Raw genomic sequence first — 21,082 nt, forward strand, 5'->3', positions numbered from 1 at the left:
CGTGTGTGTGTGTGTGTGTGTGTGTGTGTGCGCTAGCGAGAGATAGAATTGCACGGAGCAGTGTGTGTGGTGTGTGTGTGTGTTAGAGAGAGATGGAGTTGCACGGAGCAGTGTGTGTGTGCTAGTGAGAGATGAGAGCAGTGTGTGTGTGTGTGTGTGTGTGTGTGTGAGTGCTCGTGACTCCGCCCTTCTGCCACCTTAATCCAGCTCCTTTGTTTACTTGCGAACCTCTCGTTCTCACGGCACGGACACTCTATAACTTCTGGGGGCAGAGTGGGACCCACTGCCATGGAAACCGCTGGGAGCTCTATTGACAGAATGCATACGACTTGAACCAGACAGCTAACAAAGGTCATGTTGTGATATTTTTTTTTTTTTTCCTTTTGCTTGTTTGTCTCTGCCTTTCCGAGATCTGTGCTGTATTAGCGGCGAGTGAGAGCTAGGCTCCAAACACAATGCGTTAAGGCCAGGGGAGAAAGGGTTAACTGCTGTGACCAAGGAGATGTATAGTCAAGAGGAATCGGGTGTCTATTGTGTGCATCTTTCCACAGCGCGCCTGCTGACCCAGGCTTTAGTCATCCGAGCCATTAGCCTCCGCACGGCGGCGGTGACGACTGAAAGAAAAACAGGATAAATAACGACAACCTGCCTCCACAGAATAACCGCTCTGCTTCGACACGACACACAGTTTCCCTGTAAACGTACAGGCATAGCACTTTGGTCATTACATTACTTTACATTACTGTTAGCTAGCAGACACTCTTATCCAGAGCGGCTTACGTAGATTCTAATTTTATCCATTCATACATCTGAATATTTATAGAGGTAACTGTGGATTAAGTAACTTGTCCAGCCCTGCTCTTTGCCGCTATGCCACACTGTTGCCCACTGCAGCCATCCAATCACCCCCCCACTCTTCATAACAAAACTGAATCAAATCTCGAGTGAAATAACTACAACCACCACTTACAACAAAACAAATCGACTGTACATTATGATGGTCTTACTCCTGAGTTATTACAAGTGTTACTGTAAGTACACCTTATTACAGTGGTTACTGTATGGACAGCCCTAAAGAGAATAGAATAAAATGTCCACCAAAGTAGAACTCGCATACTGTAGCACCAACATCTGTGACTACACTTGCATTACACTTGCTGAGGGGACACTCTCATCCAGAGCAACTCATATGTCTTTATACAGATTATTTCCTGAGATAATCTGCAACAGCGGTGCTCCTCGGAAGTGAACTGGGAACCTTCGGGTTACAAGCCCTGCTTCTTAACGCCACATCACACTGCAGCCCAAAACATTGGTGCAAGGCCGCTGTAAGGTGTTCGAGAAAATTCTCTGAACTGGAACGTTTCCCCGCCGGAATCATCTATTTATACGTCACGCGGTGTTATCTGAAGCAGCAACGCCGCTGTGGGTGCAAGATGTCAGCTTCCTCCCACTCCCATGATTCATTCACATTCATCCTGTATACCTGCAGCACTGCAGTGCAGCGGTATGCCTCCTTCAGCGTCAATATAAGCACACAAGTCTCCGCGTGCGAAAAACTGAATCTCTGGATATGATTATTGGGTAGACTATTTTCATTTTCTCTCCATTCACCAGCACACTATAACATGAGAAATATTCAGAGGGAAAAAAAGATCTGAAAATCAATGGGGTTTTTTGTTTGTTTGTTCTTTGAATAAACCTATTATGACATCATAGGCTGTGTAACCAATCATTCTGAAATGATTTCCATTCCATTCATGACCTTTAGACGACTGAAACTGTCTGAATTTCCTTAATCAAGACATTCAATCTATTTGCCCGGGGAATTGGGGGACTGGAATTGATCAAGTGTACTTATGCTCAAAAATCAATCCTCTTTTACCAAACAAACTGAGGTTCGTTGTTTTTTCTTCTGTGTGAAGCTGCTTTAATGCACTTTAATGGACTTTAATGTCTCATTTTGACTAAAAGCTTATGATTTCAAAATTTGTAGTATTTAATATACTAGGAAACTTTGCAACCCTTAATTTCCTCTCCGTCAGACGAGGACATAATATTATTTGGAAATAAAACACTCACTCTGTGGAACAAATATAATTTTTATTACTTACTACTGGATAAGGAGGGTAAAACTTTGCAACATCTCAGCCTTTTGATCTCGTCCTCCTTTCTTACTGCAATGCGTGCTTTATGTCCCGATTTCGAGAGCGACCTTCTTGCCTTTGATGGATGAAGGACACCTGAGCCCTCTGCCAGGTTATCGCGTTATCAATTCAATGCCTGTCTTCATTTTATTCCTTAAGGACACTGTCATTAAATATTGCTCATCCTTCCTAGATAGCTCTTTGTGTGTCCCCCCCAGTCCTAGGTGTGTCGGTAACAGATGATGTTTCTCCGTACTTGCCGATTGTGTTTCGGACACCACGCCCTGGATACCGCGCAATGTGGGCTATTTCACTGCGTTTTCCCTTCATCGTGCAGCAACGGTACTGTCGCCATCTTCGCCAAGGTACATGCATCTATGTACTTTAACTCCCGAATGAGGCCGAAGGCCTCTGCACACCAAGTCCATAGTTTTCGTCAGAAATTGTCCCACGTTTAAAAATAAATACGACCTCACGTTGTGTCGATCACGTTCGCACACCCCACTCCGAAACTCTCGCCCGTCGTTAAAGTTTTCGGAACAGGTTTTCTGTGTTTTTTTCACATCCGTGACCGTGATATTGCACATGTTGCAGCGTTTTGAGGCTGAATATCTGCGGATCCGGTCGAAAGGCTGATCACCTAGCGCACGCTTTTCCGATGGCACAATTTGGATTGCCTATTAAACTCATGAAGAGAGTGAGTGTGTGTGTGTGTGTGGGTGGGTGTGTGTGTGTGTGTGTGTGTGTGTGTGTGTGTGTGTGTGTGTGTGTGTGTGTGTTTGTCCCTACCATACTGCCAGCCGCTGTTCAGGATCAACTGGATCGCAGAAATTGGTGGCTTTCTTTTTAATGTGCGGTTCCAGTATTGCTAGCAGCATATCAAACTGGACCACTGACATCCTGAAATAGACCTGGAAACGATGTGGATAATTCCGCAGCTCTTTTATCAGCAGGTGAAACTCTCCTTCCTCTTGACGCATTCTCAGGATTGGATGCACCCAATATTTTCTTTTTCTTTTTCTACTTTCAAGTGAAAGGACCACAAAATCATCTTCACTGCTTGACGACTCCATTTTGTCTCGTACTGTGAAATTTTGCAACCAACAGAATAATAAAACGCATCGGACTCAGTGTGCAAGGTTTCTGTACGCAACAATTTTTATCAGATGACGGATTAAAAAAACGCATACGAAAAATACGGACTTGGCGTGCAAAGGCCTTAAGACTTTTGAACAGGAGTACTGCTAAGAGCAGCTATACTCCACACCAGCTTGCTGACATCAGTAGCCCCCTGCCCTCCACCAGCACGCCACCGAATCAGCTGTTAACACTGCATAATTTAATAGCTTGGCTAAGGCCCTTGCGCAGGGCAACTGGCATAGCTTGTATCTCGCAGGTTGATATCTACTGAAGAAGCCGGAATCGAGTAACCCGGCCTAGGGCGTATGTGAGCAGTGGCTCGTCCGGGATCCAAACCTTCACAAGACCGGCTTCTTGCATAGCTTACCACACTACAGCCAGCCACAGAGCAAAACCATTCAAGAATAATACATGAATAACATTCAGTGCACTCCTGCAGAGTGTGCGGGCCACAGAATCAGTAGTCTTCTCCAGCTCAGACCACACAATAACATCCTCCCCCTTAACCCTGAGGACAGCGTAATCTCAGCAACAGGCTGCGATCACATGCTTACTGTAACCATATTATTCCCCTCCAACCTATGGAGTACATGTATAATTCAGATAAATGAACGAGCTTCTTCAGTCGGGGACGAGATCCTTTATGCGCTGTCTCTGAGGTAGCAATTCCAAATATGACCGAGGCCACATCTGTGCTCCACCAGGGCCGGCGTGGGCCGCAATCGCACTGAACTGGACTGTAAAGCATTCATTTTGAAAGAGCACAATGTGTAAAAACTACAGAAAAAAAACTGACAACGAGGGAACAGCACCTAGAATGAAATAATACTGTCAATGAACCATTTCCTGCACTCAAGACTCACATGCAGATGCTTATTTCTTAATGTGAACGCCTTTAGCTGCTGTCTCCATGCGAACACACAGAACACTGCTGCTGTTTTATGTGAAGGTTTTTTCATTTCTGTTCAACCTTTCACTTCCGTAATATTAAACAGACTAACCTTGTTGACCTCCCAGTGAGGGAAAATAATTACATTCCCATTAATGCCGTACATCATAACATAAAGGTAGCTGTATTAATGCGCCCACAGAAATAATAAAAAAAACATATCACAGCGTGTGCTGAAACAAGTCAGAAATGTGAGCATTCTTACTATTTCATCAACAGTGAGTGTGAGTCACTGTCTCCAGATCTGTACCAGCTCAAACTGGCTTTGCAGAGACGGCTTCACTCAAACACTGACACGCAGAACCATCGCGATCAAAGAGCCGAACTGACACATGCATGCCATAAGCAGTCAGTATATTAAACAGATCCATCCATGTTACCTAGGCTCACCTCACACATACACAAACACACACACACACACACACACACAATATATATTCACAAACACCTAACAGACACGCAGAGACAGATGGGCAGACACATACACACACACACACACACACACACAATGCATTCACAAACACCTAACAGACACTCAGAAACACAAGCAGAGACACATGTGCGTGCACACACACACACACACACACACACACACACACACACACACACACACACACACAGACAAGCACGCATGTCTGCATGTACAGCCCCCGGAAACATTTTTGGTCTTAAAGTACATTTTATCTCTGTAACTGAGGCTTACTTTTTTTTTTTTAGCAAACTGAGTACACTAAAAGTACACAGTTAATTCTATTAATGCAGCAATCAAGGATGAATTATGACTGGGAACAAAGCTTAGCAAATGGAGCGCACACACACAGACACACAGACAGACACACAGACACACACACACAGACACACACACACTCCTCAAAAAGGTGGAGCCGGTCACCACTGATTCATACACAATCGTGCCCTTCTACCCACACATGCACGCACACACGCACACACGCACACACACGCACACACACGCACACACACGCACACACACGCACACACACGCACACACACTCTCTCTCTATCTCTCGCACACACGCAAGCACAGTGGTTGCCAACCGGCAGCGATTACGCAGGAGGAAAGAATTAGATCATCAGCAGCGGAGCTGTCCAGACAGGTCTAGCAGAAGAGAGCGCTCTCTCCATTTTCCACATAAACCTGCGGGGCGCTTTGGCCCCGGGCGGCCGAGCAGCCTTCCACGTCTGCTCTCCCCCGTTTTCGGCTCGCGGTTTAGGCGCTGCAATGTCCGCGCCCACCCCCGCCCCCGCCCCGCTTAAAGGGGCGAGGGTGATATCTGCGCGACAACTCCCTAGCACTTCAGCATGACCCTGTAATCCCTACACACACGCAATGCACAGCAGGGTACACAGGTCAAGCTATTGGTACACATTCACAATCAGCAAGGATGGGGCATCTGCTAGCGGAGGAACAGAGGGAGTAGTAGGTGGCTTTAAGTGTGACCTTGCGACGCTAGAAGATGGAAGGAGGGTGACCTTGTGACCAGCAGCGGGGTCTAGCTGCCGATGCCACCTCCGAAGCGGCCCTTCTTTGATTGTCACAGCAGCGCATGGGCACGGGGACAAGGCGTGTTGTCATTGTGGCACAAGATCAAAGAGATCCCGACCGCTCTAGCAGTGCCCCCCCCCCCCCCCTCCTCTGATGTGAATGTAGTGTGAAGGCACCAAGGTATCAGTGACTGGCTCTCATTTGGCAGGTGATGGGAGGTCACTAGTCCCCATCCCCCCCCCCCCCTACCCCCCAACTCCACCCCCCACCGACACCTTCTGGAATCCATAAAAAATTCTGAAAAAGTCACGTTTTAAAGCACGCAAGAAGAAACAAAACACCACACAAAGAAAAGAACAGAAGGAAGAGCTTAAACACCCGGCTGGTTCAGGTGTGATAAACCCAGGGAGCTGGGCCAGTATCAATGAAGTTTGGAACACCAAACCCTAGAAAAGACTGAACTTCATGTATTTGTGATCTTTACATTACAGTCATTTAGCAGATGCTCTTATCCAGAGCAACTTACATACCTTACAATTTTGCATGCTACCCATCTATAGTCCTAGGTACTTACTGAGTTAATTATAGGTTGAGTACCTCGCCCAGGTGTACAGCAACCGCCCCAGTGGGGAACTGAACCAGCAACCTTCCGGGTACGAGCCTTGCTCCTGACTACTATGCTACACTGCCAGCCACCTTACAACCATGTGGGGAAGGCTGTTCACGCCCATGCCTGGAGTCCTCTGAAAGCCCAGCATCAGGAGCTGAACACATATTGTACTGTGTCATTTCTTCTAAAGGTTGTCTGTCTCTTTTTACCAACACTTTAAGAAAGCAACCAGCCACTTCTATGGCTCATGCATGCATTCCTATCCCTCCCCTTTCTTGCCTTTGAAGCAACTAAACAGAAACAGTCCATCACAACACTGATGTGGTGTTGGGAGACATCAGCCAATCGGCAGTCCGCATCCGCGTTTTCTTTTCACTTCTCTCTCCTAGCGTCCACCTGCCCCGCCCACCCAGGTCCACGAGGCCTGCTTGTGTTGCTGTAATTACATCGACCCCAGCTTTCCGATCAATCGGCCATGATAGCATTCAGTTAGAGTCCGACGGACGCTGGGAGCTGCGCAGCGGGACAGCAACATTAATCACGGGTTACATCACTGCCCTGGTGCCTTGTCCTACCTAAGGGGGGGGGGGGGGGTCTCTGGTGGCAGCAACACCACTGGATGTTATCAACAGGGTGAAAGAGACAGGAACAGACAGGCACCTGCCCTTACAGTATGAAAACCAAAGCCGTGCACGCAAAAAAGAGAGATCCTGCACACACAAGCACTGTGTTAGAGTGAGATCCTACTATACGAAAACAGATCTCCTGTATGCGCATAAACTCTGTTAGATTGAGATTCTGCAATGTAAAAATACAATGAAAACCTTGGACACAGAAATAGAGATGTGCATTTTTAATCATCGAATCTGGAAGTCTGAGGGGGCATAAGAATTCACTGGCAGGTTTCAGCCTGTCTCCACACAACTGCTTGCCATCTGTATGGCGTCCACATGCTCTTTGAATTTATGAATCGTGTCAGCGGTGCCGAAATCGCCAGTGAATCCCGTCGAGTGTCCGTACATTTTGTCTCCGTTTTTCTGAACACGATACATGTCTGTAAATCTTTTCACCTGTTTGCTAATCCTTCGCGTGTTCGCACGTTCTTTACGTGTCCGCAAACGCCTGGGGGGGGGGGGGGGGGGGGGGGGCGTGTTGGTAAATCACACGCGTGTGTCTGCAGATCTACCCCGCCCACGAGAACCCTCAAACGCATCGCCGATCGCCACGCAGGTTTGACTGATCCCTCTTATCCACCTCTTCCTCTGCCAGGGGAGGAGCCTGCATGGGGGGGGGGGGGGGGGGGGGGGGGTCGGCCATATTTAATATCCTGCCGCCTTATCCTTCACGGCTGAGGGAACGGGAAGACTATAGATCGCTCCATCGATCGTCTTTGGCCGGCGCCCTCCCTTGATTAAGTGACACGCGGGTGACACCCGATTTATCAGCTGGGGTTCCTCGGCAGGCCCCCGGGGGGCTCCGGAGGACGAGGACGTTAGCAGAGCCCATCCACGGCCCGTCTGCGCAGGAACAAACAAAGCCCTGATGAAAACCGAAAACTGTCGGTCCTGAAACTGTAGGACAGGCCCGGACACGTTAGCAGCACGATTTATCTCCGTTGCGTGGCTGAGAGAAGGGGAAAAAAAAAGGGAAATATTTCAGTGACAGCTTTCCAAGAACATGTTTTAGGGTTGAGTCACTGGGGATTTTTTTTTTCTTTCTTTTAAAAACGCCTGTATGCGTTTGCATAATTCCGTAATTCTGACTGGTTTTACAGCTCTCTTTTCAGTGGAATGGGCGCATATGAGGAAGGTGTCTGAGTGGGACAGACTGAAAAAATGGAGAGAAATGGACCTGGAGAAGGTTCTTCGGGAGCTCTTACCAGAAGAACTCCAAAAATCAGCCAGCACACCCCTGCCTCCACCAACATAAAACAAAAAAACAAATGTAACGACGAGACAGGAAAACTGACTCATCTAAAGTTCATCTGAAAGCTGCGATGCGATTCCCATCATCAGCCATTCTCTGGAAAACAAATACAAAGAAGCTACAGGAAGAAGAAAATGTTTTTCACCTCCAGAAGCTACTTTCATCAGCACCACTCAACTTCTGACCAGCAGCCGCTCACAACTGACAAAGACACAAAGCAGACAGCGAGCTCCATGACACAGCATGTGCTAATCTCAGGGGGCGAGATTCCGCCTACACCTGTGTCTCAAAGTCAGAGTCAAAGTCTTTTACTTGTCACTTGCACAGATCACACAGGGTAACTGAGCATTGAAATTCTTGAGGTAGGCCCTGCTAGCATGTAACACTGAAGACTAGTGACAGCACAACATAGAAGGCACTAAGTGGCGGTAGTAAGTTATAAAAAATTAAGTAAATTTGTGCAAAAAGTTTAATGTATATACTCTGCTATTGTACTGAATCTGGTTAATATCCGCCCCCTTTAATATTCTAAAACCCTGAGTGTCACAAAAACAAACACTTGCCATATGCCCCATGTCCTTGATGCTCAATAAACCCTTTTAATATCCCAAGGAAGCTCACCATGATGTTCAGTAGCAGTCAGGGGAAGCTAAGCATTTCTCAGGTCTTTCCAATGTACCTTATCAAACTTGTGTTCAGAAATGCATTTGGTTTAAAATCAGCTCAGTGTCGTCAATGTATACCTTCCCACAGGCGTGACAAACCATGCCAATTCCATTATTTGTTTTGCAGTGAGTAAAATCACAGATTTTCTGATATTACTGTATCAGTGTAACGGCTGAACCACTTAAGGTTACGGTGAGGGCAGCTGAACCACGGCAACGGGAGCTGGCGGTTTTGTTTGCCGTTCGTGCGCTTTGGCGAGCAGGGGCGAGTCTGTACCAGGCTTGCTCCAATCTGATACCAAAATGTAAAACCAAACATTTTCACATTTGTTCCACTGTCTGCCTATTCTCCTGTACTGAGTACACTGCATTACAGTCATTTACCAGATGCTCTTATCCAGAGCAACTTACATACGCTACAATTTTACATCACCTATTTATACAGCTGGATATTTACTGAGGCAATTGTGGATTAAGTGCCTTACCCAAAGGTACAGCAGCAGTGCCCATGCAGGGAATCAAACCTGCAACCTTCTGGTTACGAGCCCTGCTCCTTACCACTAAGCCACACTGCCACTACCCGAGTGAGAGCCTGTCAGCCGCTTTACGGTCTGCCTCGGCCGACTCATTTCCCAGATCTACAGTCCCTCTCCAGAGAAGCGCGCGTTAGCAATACGATAAGAATGCTCAGCGCTGGCTCTGCAGCAGAGACTTCCACAGAGCCCGGTTTTATAGCAGGGTAATTATGGAGAATTACATTTTCCCCCTGGAATGCCTGGAATAGTTAGCAAGCTAGCACTGGTTTTGATGCCATATTGACATACAGGAAAAACAACAGCGACATTTAGCCAAGAGAGGGTTGAGACAAGTACAGTACACTATGCAGATAAGCTGGGCTAATCTCTTCAGCTAGGCTTGTGCTGGCTCTAACATCTATGGTGGCAATGTTAAATTTCCCTAGAGCGGGCCACCTCTTGGCACGTAATAAGCAGCAAATCACAAAAGAAAAATACATTTTACTTTAGAAAAGTGTTGCATCTCAGTGCCTCCATGCAGCACTGCAGCAGAATATACCCAGATAATAAAATGTGGGTATGGCTTGAACACGAAACTGATCACCTTGTTTGCCACTGATTACTTGGGCAATTTTGCAATTTTTCTATGTGGCCATAATGGCTTCCTTTCACAAAAACAAGCAAACCATCGCTGTGATTTAAATGACAATTTTCAGACAGAACAGTGCTGATTCATTATGAACACAGCATAGGTTTCCTTTGCATAAAAAAAAAGAATAAAAACACAGACATAAATTGTGAATCATGGATGATGAGTTATGGGGATGAGGAAGTGTTGTTGTTACACCATTTTCTTTTTAAATATAATGTTTACACCCGTTTTCAGTCTTCAAACCCAAGCGATCTCTTTTACAGCAGAGCGCCTGAAAACCCCCTCTCTTCACAGACAAAACCTCCCAGTGGTCGCTTTCATCCATTTCATCTCTGCCCACTTCTAATGGAGAGGAATTAAGTGCATCTGAAATCACCATCACATCACGGCTTAAAAATCCATTACCTGCATCTACTACCCAGCCTGAGAGAGGAAATGGAAAAGCTATAACTAGGACCACTCCCCTCCATCCTCCACTCTTCTTCTCTCCCTCCTCTCTTCTTCTTTGCCCTCCTCACCTCCTCCTCTAACCTGGGGGGTTTGTTGGATGTAATACCTTTTGTTTTGGTGGTGGTGGTGGTGGTGGGGGGGGGGGGGGGGGGGGGGCTGGTGTAGGACTATCTGATGTATCTCTTTTTCTGGGGTAGTGTTGTGTAATATAATACCATTTTTCATTGGTTTTGGAAACCTATTGACATGTGAAGACATTTAATGGTTCAAGAAAGTGTTTCACAGAGTGTCTCCTCTCCCCTCTTTTTAGGGGAGAAGGGCACACAAAACGCAGAGGTGCATAAGGAGCATGACGCACTAGGGTATCACTGTGGTGGGAATATGGAGTCTGGAAGAGACAGCGTCAAATTGTACTCACAGAGAATTTGGCCACAGACAGTGTCAGGTTTTACTCACAGAGAATTTGGCCACAGACAGTGTCAGGTTGTGCTCACAGAGAATCTGGCCAAAGACAGAGCCAGGTTTTACTCACAGAGAATTTGGCCGGCTCTGCTTCCCCGTCGGGACCCCATCCAGGTCCGGTTCGCTGCCGGTCAGGCTGTTGAGGTGGGCGCGGCCGTGTGTACTGTTGGAGTTGACCGAGGTGTGCGTCAGGATGGAGTCTGCGCTGGAGTTCAGAGCGACGCTGTTCCTCTTCTCCACTGCAGCGACGCACAAAGACACACACACACAAAAAAAAACAGAGAGTGTTGAACTCTCCTCAGGTTCCCCTGCATCTCTAACACGGTTCCTTAGGGGCTGACGGCAGTGTGGAGCGGCGGTCAGGGCACAACCCTTGTGACTTCATCTTAAACAGTACCACTTTTGTACATTTCAGCAATTAACCTGACCTGCTTCCTCTGGAAATGTTCCTGTGTTACGTAAGGAGTTGTCTGTTACATCGGACAGGAGCATCTCCCGAGAAAAGCCAAGTTTACTTGATTGCAGTGACAGCTTGTGGGCGGAGGAGGGAGAAGTTCGGGTGGCGCGCGGCATCTCCTCACCTTTCTCCGCGGGCGGGGGCGTGTGGAAGAAGGTGAGGGGCCTCTCACTGCAGGAGGGCGCCTTGTTCTCTGAGCTCCTCCTCCGGGGAAGGTTCAGCTGCGAGTTTGGCGTCCCGCCCCCGGGGACGGGCGAGTCCTTGAAAATCTGGGGAGGGAGGACATTGGGGGCGACGAGTGAATCTTAGGTGAGCTTGGACCAAAGCCTGACCCGTGTACACTCAAAGCGTATACCCAAGGTGATACATACTAATGCAGGTCTTCCCGTCAGGAAATCGATATACCACTGACTTTGCGCGCTCAGCGAAACAAGCTCTTTGAGATTCAGTTTTCATACTGTGGTATTTGTATCGGTTGAGTAGTGCAGCATCAGCCCGCTCCGATCCAAACGCGTGTTCCACGGTCGGTTTGGTATAGCATGGAGGCCCACCTTCTACAGCTGGGCTGCACTGTAGGCTAGGTCAGCCTCTCTCAGCGCCCTCCGTGTACATCACATTACATTATTGTCACATAGCAGACGCTCTTATCTTATCTAGAGTGACTTGCATAGGTTACATATAGTTTTACATATTATCCTTTTATATAGCTGTCAGTGGAATCCCTTTTTCCCCACAGCTGTGTGCAGAGCTGGGCCCACTATCACCACTGTGACCACTGCTGCCTCCCCCCTCTCCACCCAGCCTTCAGAATTGAGTTGTGCTCTTATGCTCAGTGTCTGCAGCAGACCGTTATACCTTACATTATTGTCACTTAGCAGATGCTCTTATCCAAAGGGATTTACAAAGGTCACCATTTTTACATTTTACCCATTTATACAGCTGGCTATTTACTGCAGAGATCTTGGGTAAAGTACCTTGCCCAAGGGTACGACAGCAGTGCCCCAGCAGGGAATCGACCCGGCAACCTTTCGGTTACGAGCCCTTCTCACTACCACTAAGCCACACTACCGCCCTAAAAGGCTCACGAGCCCTCATGGCTGTGCTGTGCAGCAGGCAAGCGCACCCTCAGAGCAGGCCGAAACTCTCTCCTCCCCAAGCTGCACAGAGGAGCTCGTGCGTCACTCAGCTAACGCTGCAGCAGATCAGCTCTGATTGGCATGCAGCGCTCATATCCCACTGTGCTGCGCTGGGCGTCTCCATGACACCGTGGTTTTTTTTATTTAATTTTTTTTTTTTTTTTTTTTTTAAGTTTTAGCACGGAGCAGAATTATGGGCTTACTCATCAAACCCCTCCTTCACAGTGGGAGAGGGGGAAAGAAAAGCCGGGCTCTCGCAGGACCTCGTAAGCAGCCACAGCACTCTGTCTCTCCCAAACTGTTCCTGTATTATATCTCGATTAGACGCCCTCGTGTGAAGTGACCCCCATGTTCACTGACATATTACCCTAAATCCATTTACCAAACCAATGCAGACTGCATTCCTTCCTTGGTTAAGGGTACACCACTAATGCCCCACCTGCAATTTGAACATGCAACTCACTGCTTTAAGCCCCACCTGCGTAAGGGGTTACTAGCTCCGTGCTCTCTCATTATATGCCCCTGTGGTGGTGAGTAAGTTTCAAGACAGCTAAAAAAAAAAACAGAGGCTTTCTGATTGGTCTGGGGCCAGCCTGCCTTGACTGATTGACCAATGGAGCGAGCGCTGATGTGGAAGGCCCCGCCCCTTCGTTGACGTTGGTAGACCGGTGGCAGGGGTTGACCATGCCCCCTTTTCCTTTGGAGGAGGCGAGGACCGACACACCTCTTGTGCTGTTTGGTTGAGTGTGTGATTCTGGCTACACAACAGTTCATCAGGGGGCGCCATGTCAGAACCCCTTCTCCACTACCCCACCTCCTGAGCCGCATACACAGACACAAAAACTAAAAGGGGTTCCATTACGCATACTGTTTTAACATTTTTGTAAATACTGCTTTTTTACTGAATTTTACTAATCAGCCATCTTCAATTTATAGAACAGACAGCAGATTAAATCAATGTAGAAAGCACAGTTTAATAGCTCTCTCCCCTCAGTTATAATTTCCTGACTGAAGAAGTAGGAGTTCTTGCCTAAAATGCAGTGGAAAAAATATTCAAGCTAATGATTTCAAGCACTGTAAGAGGAAGCAAATGTCTCCATTCTGAGCTTTTTTCCTTGTGAGTGGCTGTTGCATTTTCATCTTCATAAAAATATAAAATGTTGAAAAAACCAAACGTGCTCGACTGCTCTAGCTTGGACGAGCTCCTGCTGTGTTTGTTGGTGTTGTGTTTGTGGAGAGGTCTCTGTGCTATTACATTCAATAGGATAAAAATAAAAAAAAATTTAAAAATTGGTGTACTGCGGAATGCATGTTTTCCGTGGATGTTAAAAAGATTATTTTAAGAGAACTATTCATGTTTAAAAAATGAGAACACCTTAAACTATTTATGTGCACATAATTGAGCACATTGAATGTATGTCGTGAAATAGATAGATGAAAGATACAAGAAGGACACATTCAGACATCGTTTTCATGCTTTTCTGAATGGAGTTGAAAGACAACGGAACATTGGGAAGGAACTCTGGGTAAAAAAAAAAACAAACAAATCAATCTGGCACCTCTATCTGCTGCTGCCGATCAAGCCGTGGCTTGCACTGTATGTTACCACTGTATGTTCTTCCAGTGCAAGGCAAATTTAGATCTGGGTTTGCAAGAAAAGGAAGCCCCCCCCCCCCCCCCCCCTCACCTCCGCAACGCCCTCCCACCACCCACCCAACGCCAGTTGCTTCAGTGTCCCTCAAAGTCATGTGGGGTCTCGGTGAAGACTTAACACGGGGATGAGAAGCCAGTTGCCATAGCGACCTGAGTAAGCAGCTTGGCCCAGGAGCCTCTAGCAGAGGAAGGGTTTGACCGAGGGACTGCATGTCTGAATGGAGAGCGGGGTTTTAGCGGGAGCTCGTTCTGGCTTTCTCCATGAGGCACGGGGCATTCTGACATTGGGCCTCCGGCCTCAAGGCTCGGGATGGGGGCGGGAATGGACCGACCGGCCACACCGCACTACGCCGCTTACCCTTTCATGGTTCTCGATGAGGATCTCGATGACAATGTTCTGGAACTTGATGTCCATGATGGCAGCCACCGTCTCCTCCTGCGGGCGCAGCAGGGTGGGGCCAAAGACCACGCCCAGGTTGGCCACGGTCATCAGGTTCTGCTGGTGGTGACTGGCCACGCTGCGGGCGAGAGAGAGGGAGAAAGAGATACAGAGAGACGGAGGCAGAGAGAGAAACAGAGAGAAAAAGAGAGAGACACAGAACATTGGAGATAAACCACACAGGCTGGGCACGGGTGATCGCTGCACTGCTGTGATAAGAGGCAGCGGATGTCACATGGATTAGAGCGACCCCGACCCCTGTCATCACCACACTGGAGCCCCCCACCCCCCACCCCCAGCTCTCCTCACGTGGCCTCCCACCAGGGTGTCTTTCTCTGAGGGTGATCCAGTTTTGTTTAGTACTGAAGAGGATACAGCACCGGATGACAAACTGAATATTCAAGAAGGAAGACGTTTGGACCTGTCTCAGCCCTGAAGGCTTATAGCAAACCTAACCAGGGCATAAAAGCCTGTAGACCTTTCAGCAGCGGGGCCTTCAATAACAGGGCCTTTCAGTAGAAGGGACTTTCAGTAGAAGGGCTTTCAGTAGCAGGGCCGTCAGCAGCAGGGACTTTCAATAGCAAGGCTTTCAGTAGCAGAGATTTTCGGTAGCAGCTCTTTCGGTAGCAGGTCTTTCAGTAGCAGGGTTGCCTTCAGTATCAAGACCCTTCAGTAGTAGGGCCTTTCAGTAGAGGTGCCTACAGTACCAGGGACTTTCAGCAGCAGGGCCTGAAGACGGCCCTACATTATCATTTATTTATTTGCTTGGCAGATGCCCTTATCCCCAGCTTACATTTTTACGAGTAATCCATTTATGCTGCCGCTCTCTTGCTGACGCAATCCCAGGCTAAGTACCTCGCTCATGGGTAGTGCCCCACCTGGGGGTTACGAGAGGAGCAGCTCCTCTTTATCCGTGACACCAGCATACCCCGCCCTGCCCCGCGCAGCCTGTTACATAAGCAGCCCATCTGGTGGGCAGAGCCAGCGTTTAACTGTTCGGTGCACCGCGGCGAAGCACCCGACCTCCTCTTCCTGCCCCTACCCACCGCCCCACCCTGCCATAAGCGTCCCCCTCCCCTCCCACCACCCTACTCGGGACAACAGCGTGGCAACCCCCTCCCCCAGAATTCCCACAGTCACTTCCGGGGACACCCGCATCCAGACCTCGACTTGCTTTTGTTGTGGTGACGGGAGGCTCCGGCAACGGCGGGATCAAAACAGAGCGAGAAAGGAAAAATAAAAAAGACAGGAATCGTCCCACCGTCAAGTCAACACCCCCCCCCCCCCCCCCCCCGGCCCTGCTGAGATTCCAAGGGGGGGGGGGGGGCTGGCAGCCAAGGTCGCATGCCGACACGCAGGTCTCATTTAAGAAAATAAATACATAAAAAGCTCGCGGAGCGCGCTTGTTTTCATGAGGTTTCTTTCCTGCCGCTGCCTCACGCTACGGTCATGACGCATGTTTACAGCAACATTGTTGCAAGAGGATTTCATTCCTCGCACTGGAGACCAAAACATCCAACCCCGCTATCGGTCGTCTCCCGTTGTATGCCTCAACATTTATGATCAGAAAATAAAAGCAATAACAGTGCGATAATAAATGTGTGACAAACACATATGCAAGAAACAGCATGAACGATGAATACATGCTCTTCAGCTTCCCACCCATTCTGCAACACAGAAAGCGCTACGACACCAAGGCTACAAGAGATTTTTGTGCAATTATATTAAGCAATTGTAATATGGCTGTCACTACACAATCACTGTAGGTCATATTCAGATGAAAATTTCAAAAGACCAAGGGCAGTTATCAGAAACAAACAGTTCCATATTAAGCCTAACAAATCCATAATGTATTTTGCAGTGTTTAAATAGACAGAAACTGCATCACGGACACTATTACAGCGTGACACTTAGAGTGACACCATTATTGAGCAAAAACTTTGTATCAGTATTCCTTTATGCAGAGTTTAAGGTCTGTATGAGAAACGTCAACCTATACAGCTAATAAGCTACAGTACCAGTGAAGTTTAGACAGCTGATTAACATAATGGGAAGCATGCATTCAAAAAGATTTTGATCTAAAGACTTACGCCTAAATGCTTGAAATTTGTTTGTTAGATGTATGAATTTATTTCCAAAAATAAATTTGTGCTATTTACGTTACATTCATTATATTCATTTTTCAATTACAAACATATTTCATAGCTTTGATGTCTAAAATGTGGAAAACAGTAAAAATACAGAAAAACCCTTCTATGGGTAGGTGTGTCCAAACCTCTGACTGGTACTGTACATTTCCATGTGGATGAACCCCAGTCCCACCTTTCGTGACTTTTGCCCCTGAACAGTTACTTTCGGAGGGAAACCTGAAGGCTTTCTGTTCTGAAGAGTTAACAACACTGCTTTATTAAAGTTTAAATTTTACACCACAAGCTCCAGGGTGTCAACAGACACACAATGAGCAAATTTCCCCGTCCCAATTAAGAAATAACGAGCGTCCTCGGGAGAACCAAGGACGCCGAACGGCCTCCTCTGGAACTGAGAGAGGGAGCACGCGGGAGGGGAGGCGCGGCCGTTACACCGCCGTTCGACAGCGCCAAGCCCTTCACAACCCCAATCCTCTTAGCGCCAGGGGCAGAGCGCGTGTTGGGGGGGGGGGATTTGTAACCGAGTAAAGCGGGAGTAAAAAAATCTCGACCTACTTTGCCAAGTGTTTCACCAGCAGCTCCAGCATCTGTCGGTTCTTCTCCGGGAGGCGGTGGACAATGCTGTGGATCTCCAAGATCCGGGCCTCGGGGTTGTCCAGTTCTGGAGGGGGACGAGAAACACAGCAGAACCATCACACCACTCGGCATTCATTACATTACATTACATTACACTCATTTAGCAGACTGTCTTATTACATTACATTACATTACTGTCATTTAGCAGATGCTCTTATCCATAGGCGACAATTTTATCCATTTGTACAGCTGGATATTTACTGAGGCAATTGTGGGTTAAACAGCTTGACCAAGGGTACAACAGCAGTACCCCAGGGGGGAACTGAACCAGCAACCTTTCGGTTACAAGCCCTGCTCCTCACCATTATGCTACACTTCCATCCCTCTTATCCAGAATGACTTTCAGCACTATAGAACATAATTGTATCCATTCAAGTTCGAATGAGCAACAGTGTCAGACTAGACCAGTGAGTGTGAGCATAACACCATTCAAGCCCTACCACAAGTTAACTTGTCCAACCTGACAAGGAAAGCCAAGTGTACTACCACACACCCACAAATCCCCTTCCTCCCTAGAACTACGGCATAAGGATCCAGGCTGGGAGAGGGATTCCACACTGGCTTCACCCAGCTCCACCACATAAACCCAGTAACAATGACAGTCTGATGTTTACTTACTGGGCTATTTAATCGCCCTTAATTTGGCCCGGCAAGGTAATTGAGAACCAGTCCCACTTCCAATTATAGCTCATCCGAGAGGCTAGCAACACAGCAAAGGCAACACAACCCATCGAAATGGAGCCGCAGATACGAGTTACTACACACAACAAATCGGCCCGTACAAACATCAGTCAAATGGGTTTTGATCTCAGATCTCAGTAACAGATAAAATTACAGTCTCTGTGTATAAAAAATTCCAGATGGTAGCGGCTGTGAACTGAAACAAGTTTGGACCAAGGACTGTTATGGACCCTTCGCTACAGCCAGTTATCGCATATCTTGGATCACAAGATATCATCTCACATCACAAGGGCCGAAGGAGACACAGAGGAAATCTTCACTCATCAGCACGAGGGTAAATTAGCTAAAGCTGATGAATAAGCCATCTAGGATGACACATTAATTAAAGAATGGAGATCGTGGTGATGTGCAAACGCGGCCCTGGTCACGAACATGACAGCCGGAAAGATACAGGACGTCTGGTCTCCCGACAGCACCCCTAGGGGCCGCCCCTGTAAACAACATCAGCATAATCAAAAACAGGAAGAATACTTATCTGAGCTGGAGCTCGTTCCACCGAGCGAGGAAAAACAGAGTGTGTTTCAATGAACAAAAATAGAAAGTCTGGGTTTAATCTTAGCTCGTAAGTCTTTAATGTGCACATTAAACGCCAGCACTCAACCCAGGCAGATTCAAAGATGCTTTTAAGCTGCAGCTAAGCTCAGCGTCTGACCCTTCACGGGTGACGGTTCCACGGACACAGGCAGAGCTTGGGGGCTTTCGGGTAAATACCAAACGATTTAGGTTTTTTGGCACTGAGTAATGCGTAACACAATAATGTAATGTGTCAAATTAGTATACGATCCCCACAGTAATGCATGTGTGCATTTCATATGCGGAAATGTAAACAGCAATCAAGTGGGTGTGTTCTGGCTCCGCACAGGGAGACGAGAAAGTGTCTGTCGAAGGGCATTTAAAAAAATCAGAAGTGAACAAAGCAAGATCCTGGAAACAATTTCAGGCCCCCCCCCCCCCCCCAAAGTTCCTCCCCACCCTGTTTAGACTAGACGATGCCTAAAATCGTGCCCTGCGCTAACCTTCTTCATGCGTTCGCTGCTGCTCTTGTGGCTTTGGATGCACTTCTGTTCCGCTGTTTTGCAAGCCGCTCGGGAGCAGAGCATCTGCCGAGTGACGGCATGTAAACAGAAAAACAAATCCAAGCTGCCCCGCCGACTCCCTGCTCAGAGGCGCGGCAGCTGTGTCAAATCCCGCTCTAGAACCTATAACCTTCTGGTCGTCTCCCTGGGGCCACGATTGTTGCCTCCTGGCCCGCTGTAATAGCGAATGTTTCCCTAGTCGCCCCGGCAACCGCAGGCCTTTTTCACAGTGAGCGGCGATTGGCTGTGACATCTGACATCGGTGCCGTGCGAACATCAAATATCACCCTGGCACGCAGTTCCACCGTCCCACAGCCTGGGAGACCCAACAGATGCTGCATCGCTCCCCAAAAACCGGCCTCACGGAAGGCACCCCGGCACACAGGAGGGACCTCACGCCACGGCACCATCTGCACTTAGGGGGCAGAGAGCGCGTCCCCCTCTCTGCCGAGGCGGTGACCTCATATGCTGTCACGATCCCACCCTTTGGAAAGCGCATTCATTTTGAAGAGAGAAAAAAAAAACGGGTTGTTAAATTCAGTTTTTCCCACTAACCTCTGCCAGCAGAGCAACAGTTGTGCTTTTACCGCCTCTGAGGTTCGTTAACGCTCCGAGGATCCCAAAGCGCACGTGCAGCTCCACTTAGTGGCGAGGGCCTGACTTGCAGCCTCGGGCCCAAGGTAGGAACTCTATGGCGCCCCCTGGCGAACGTAACCCACAGCGGGTCAGAGCGAGCCAGCTCCGAGAGGCGTTTTCATTATTAATCCCCTCCTCGCGGAAACGGGTTCGAGACCTTGGGCTAGCTACAGGGGGGGTGCCGCCGTAATCTACGTTTTAACTGACTCAAATTCAACGCGATGGAGGGACACAGATGGCGGAGAGTGGGAATGAGCTGGGGGACAGAGGGGGAGGAGCAGAAGGGAAGAAGAGCGGACTGAGAGACAGAGGGGGGGGGGAGAGGGGAAGGAAACTGGAAAACAGGGCAGACGCGGGCTTGGAATATTTTAAAATGTATTTCTGGAATCCATCGTCTGCCTTCCAAACATAAACATGAATTGGTGCAGACACAAACCATACTGCGTTTCTCCTCCATGCCCTGACAGGCGCGGCAACAATAACAAAGATAATCTCAGTAAACAGATCAGACGCATGTGGAATAACACTAGAAACAGTAGTACAAAAAACTGATCAAAATAACTTGTAATAATTTGCTCAATTACGTTTTACACAGCCAAATCAAAACTGCAACAAGACATGAAATAAAAACTCCTGTTTTGTCTTTTCTCCACCTGGCAGTTGAAGCTAAGTGGCACGGGGCTTCGTAAATACTTTGACACGAGACCTAGTAACAGCAAAGACACAGATGGCCCTGTATGGCCAGTAGGGGGCACTCTTCCCTCTAGCCCTGAAAGGTGCCAGGATACTTATCGCAAAGAGCGGGAGGTTTCCTGGCAAAATTCCTAATCTCTAAATCTAGCCATCTACTCATCTCCCAAATTAACCGGCTAAATAAATCCCTGTCTATCCATCTCAGCTGATGGAGTGCTTGCGCAAACGGGAGTCACACGTGCCCCAGGTGCTGCACCCTGGTGGCCAGGGAGGTGAGCTGCACGCCCCCTTTCACTGAAATATACCCTTCAGACCCCTTACATTAAATTACATTATTGGCATTCAGCAGACACTCTTAACCAGAATGGCTTACATCAATTACAAGTTTTCACAACGTTATCCATTTATACGTCTGCTAAATAAATAAATGTAAATGTAAATGTAAATA

The 21,082-nt window shown here is 47.9% G+C and overlaps 1 protein-coding gene across 1 annotated transcript in view; it reads right to left on the reverse strand.

The window, feature by feature from the left end:
• LOC118774374 (rho GTPase-activating protein 26-like) overlaps nt 1-21,082 on the reverse strand; it is an 80,929-nt gene that overhangs the window by 5,753 nt on the left and 54,094 nt on the right. Inside the window, exons 17-20 of the mRNA XM_036523714.1 lie at nt 17,408-17,513; nt 14,625-14,784; nt 11,602-11,746; nt 11,091-11,259 (exon numbers count right to left, since the gene is read on the reverse strand). Coding sequence (XP_036379607.1) covers nt 11,091-11,259; nt 11,602-11,746; nt 14,625-14,784; nt 17,408-17,513 — 580 coding nt within the window. The remainder of the gene's footprint in view (nt 1-11,090; nt 11,260-11,601; nt 11,747-14,624; nt 14,785-17,407; nt 17,514-21,082) is intronic.

Source organism: Megalops cyprinoides, chromosome 3 (assembly GCF_013368585.1).
Source record: "Megalops cyprinoides isolate fMegCyp1 chromosome 3, fMegCyp1.pri, whole genome shotgun sequence".
In the NCBI taxonomy this organism is placed as follows: Eukaryota; Metazoa; Chordata; class Actinopteri; order Elopiformes; family Megalopidae; genus Megalops; species Megalops cyprinoides.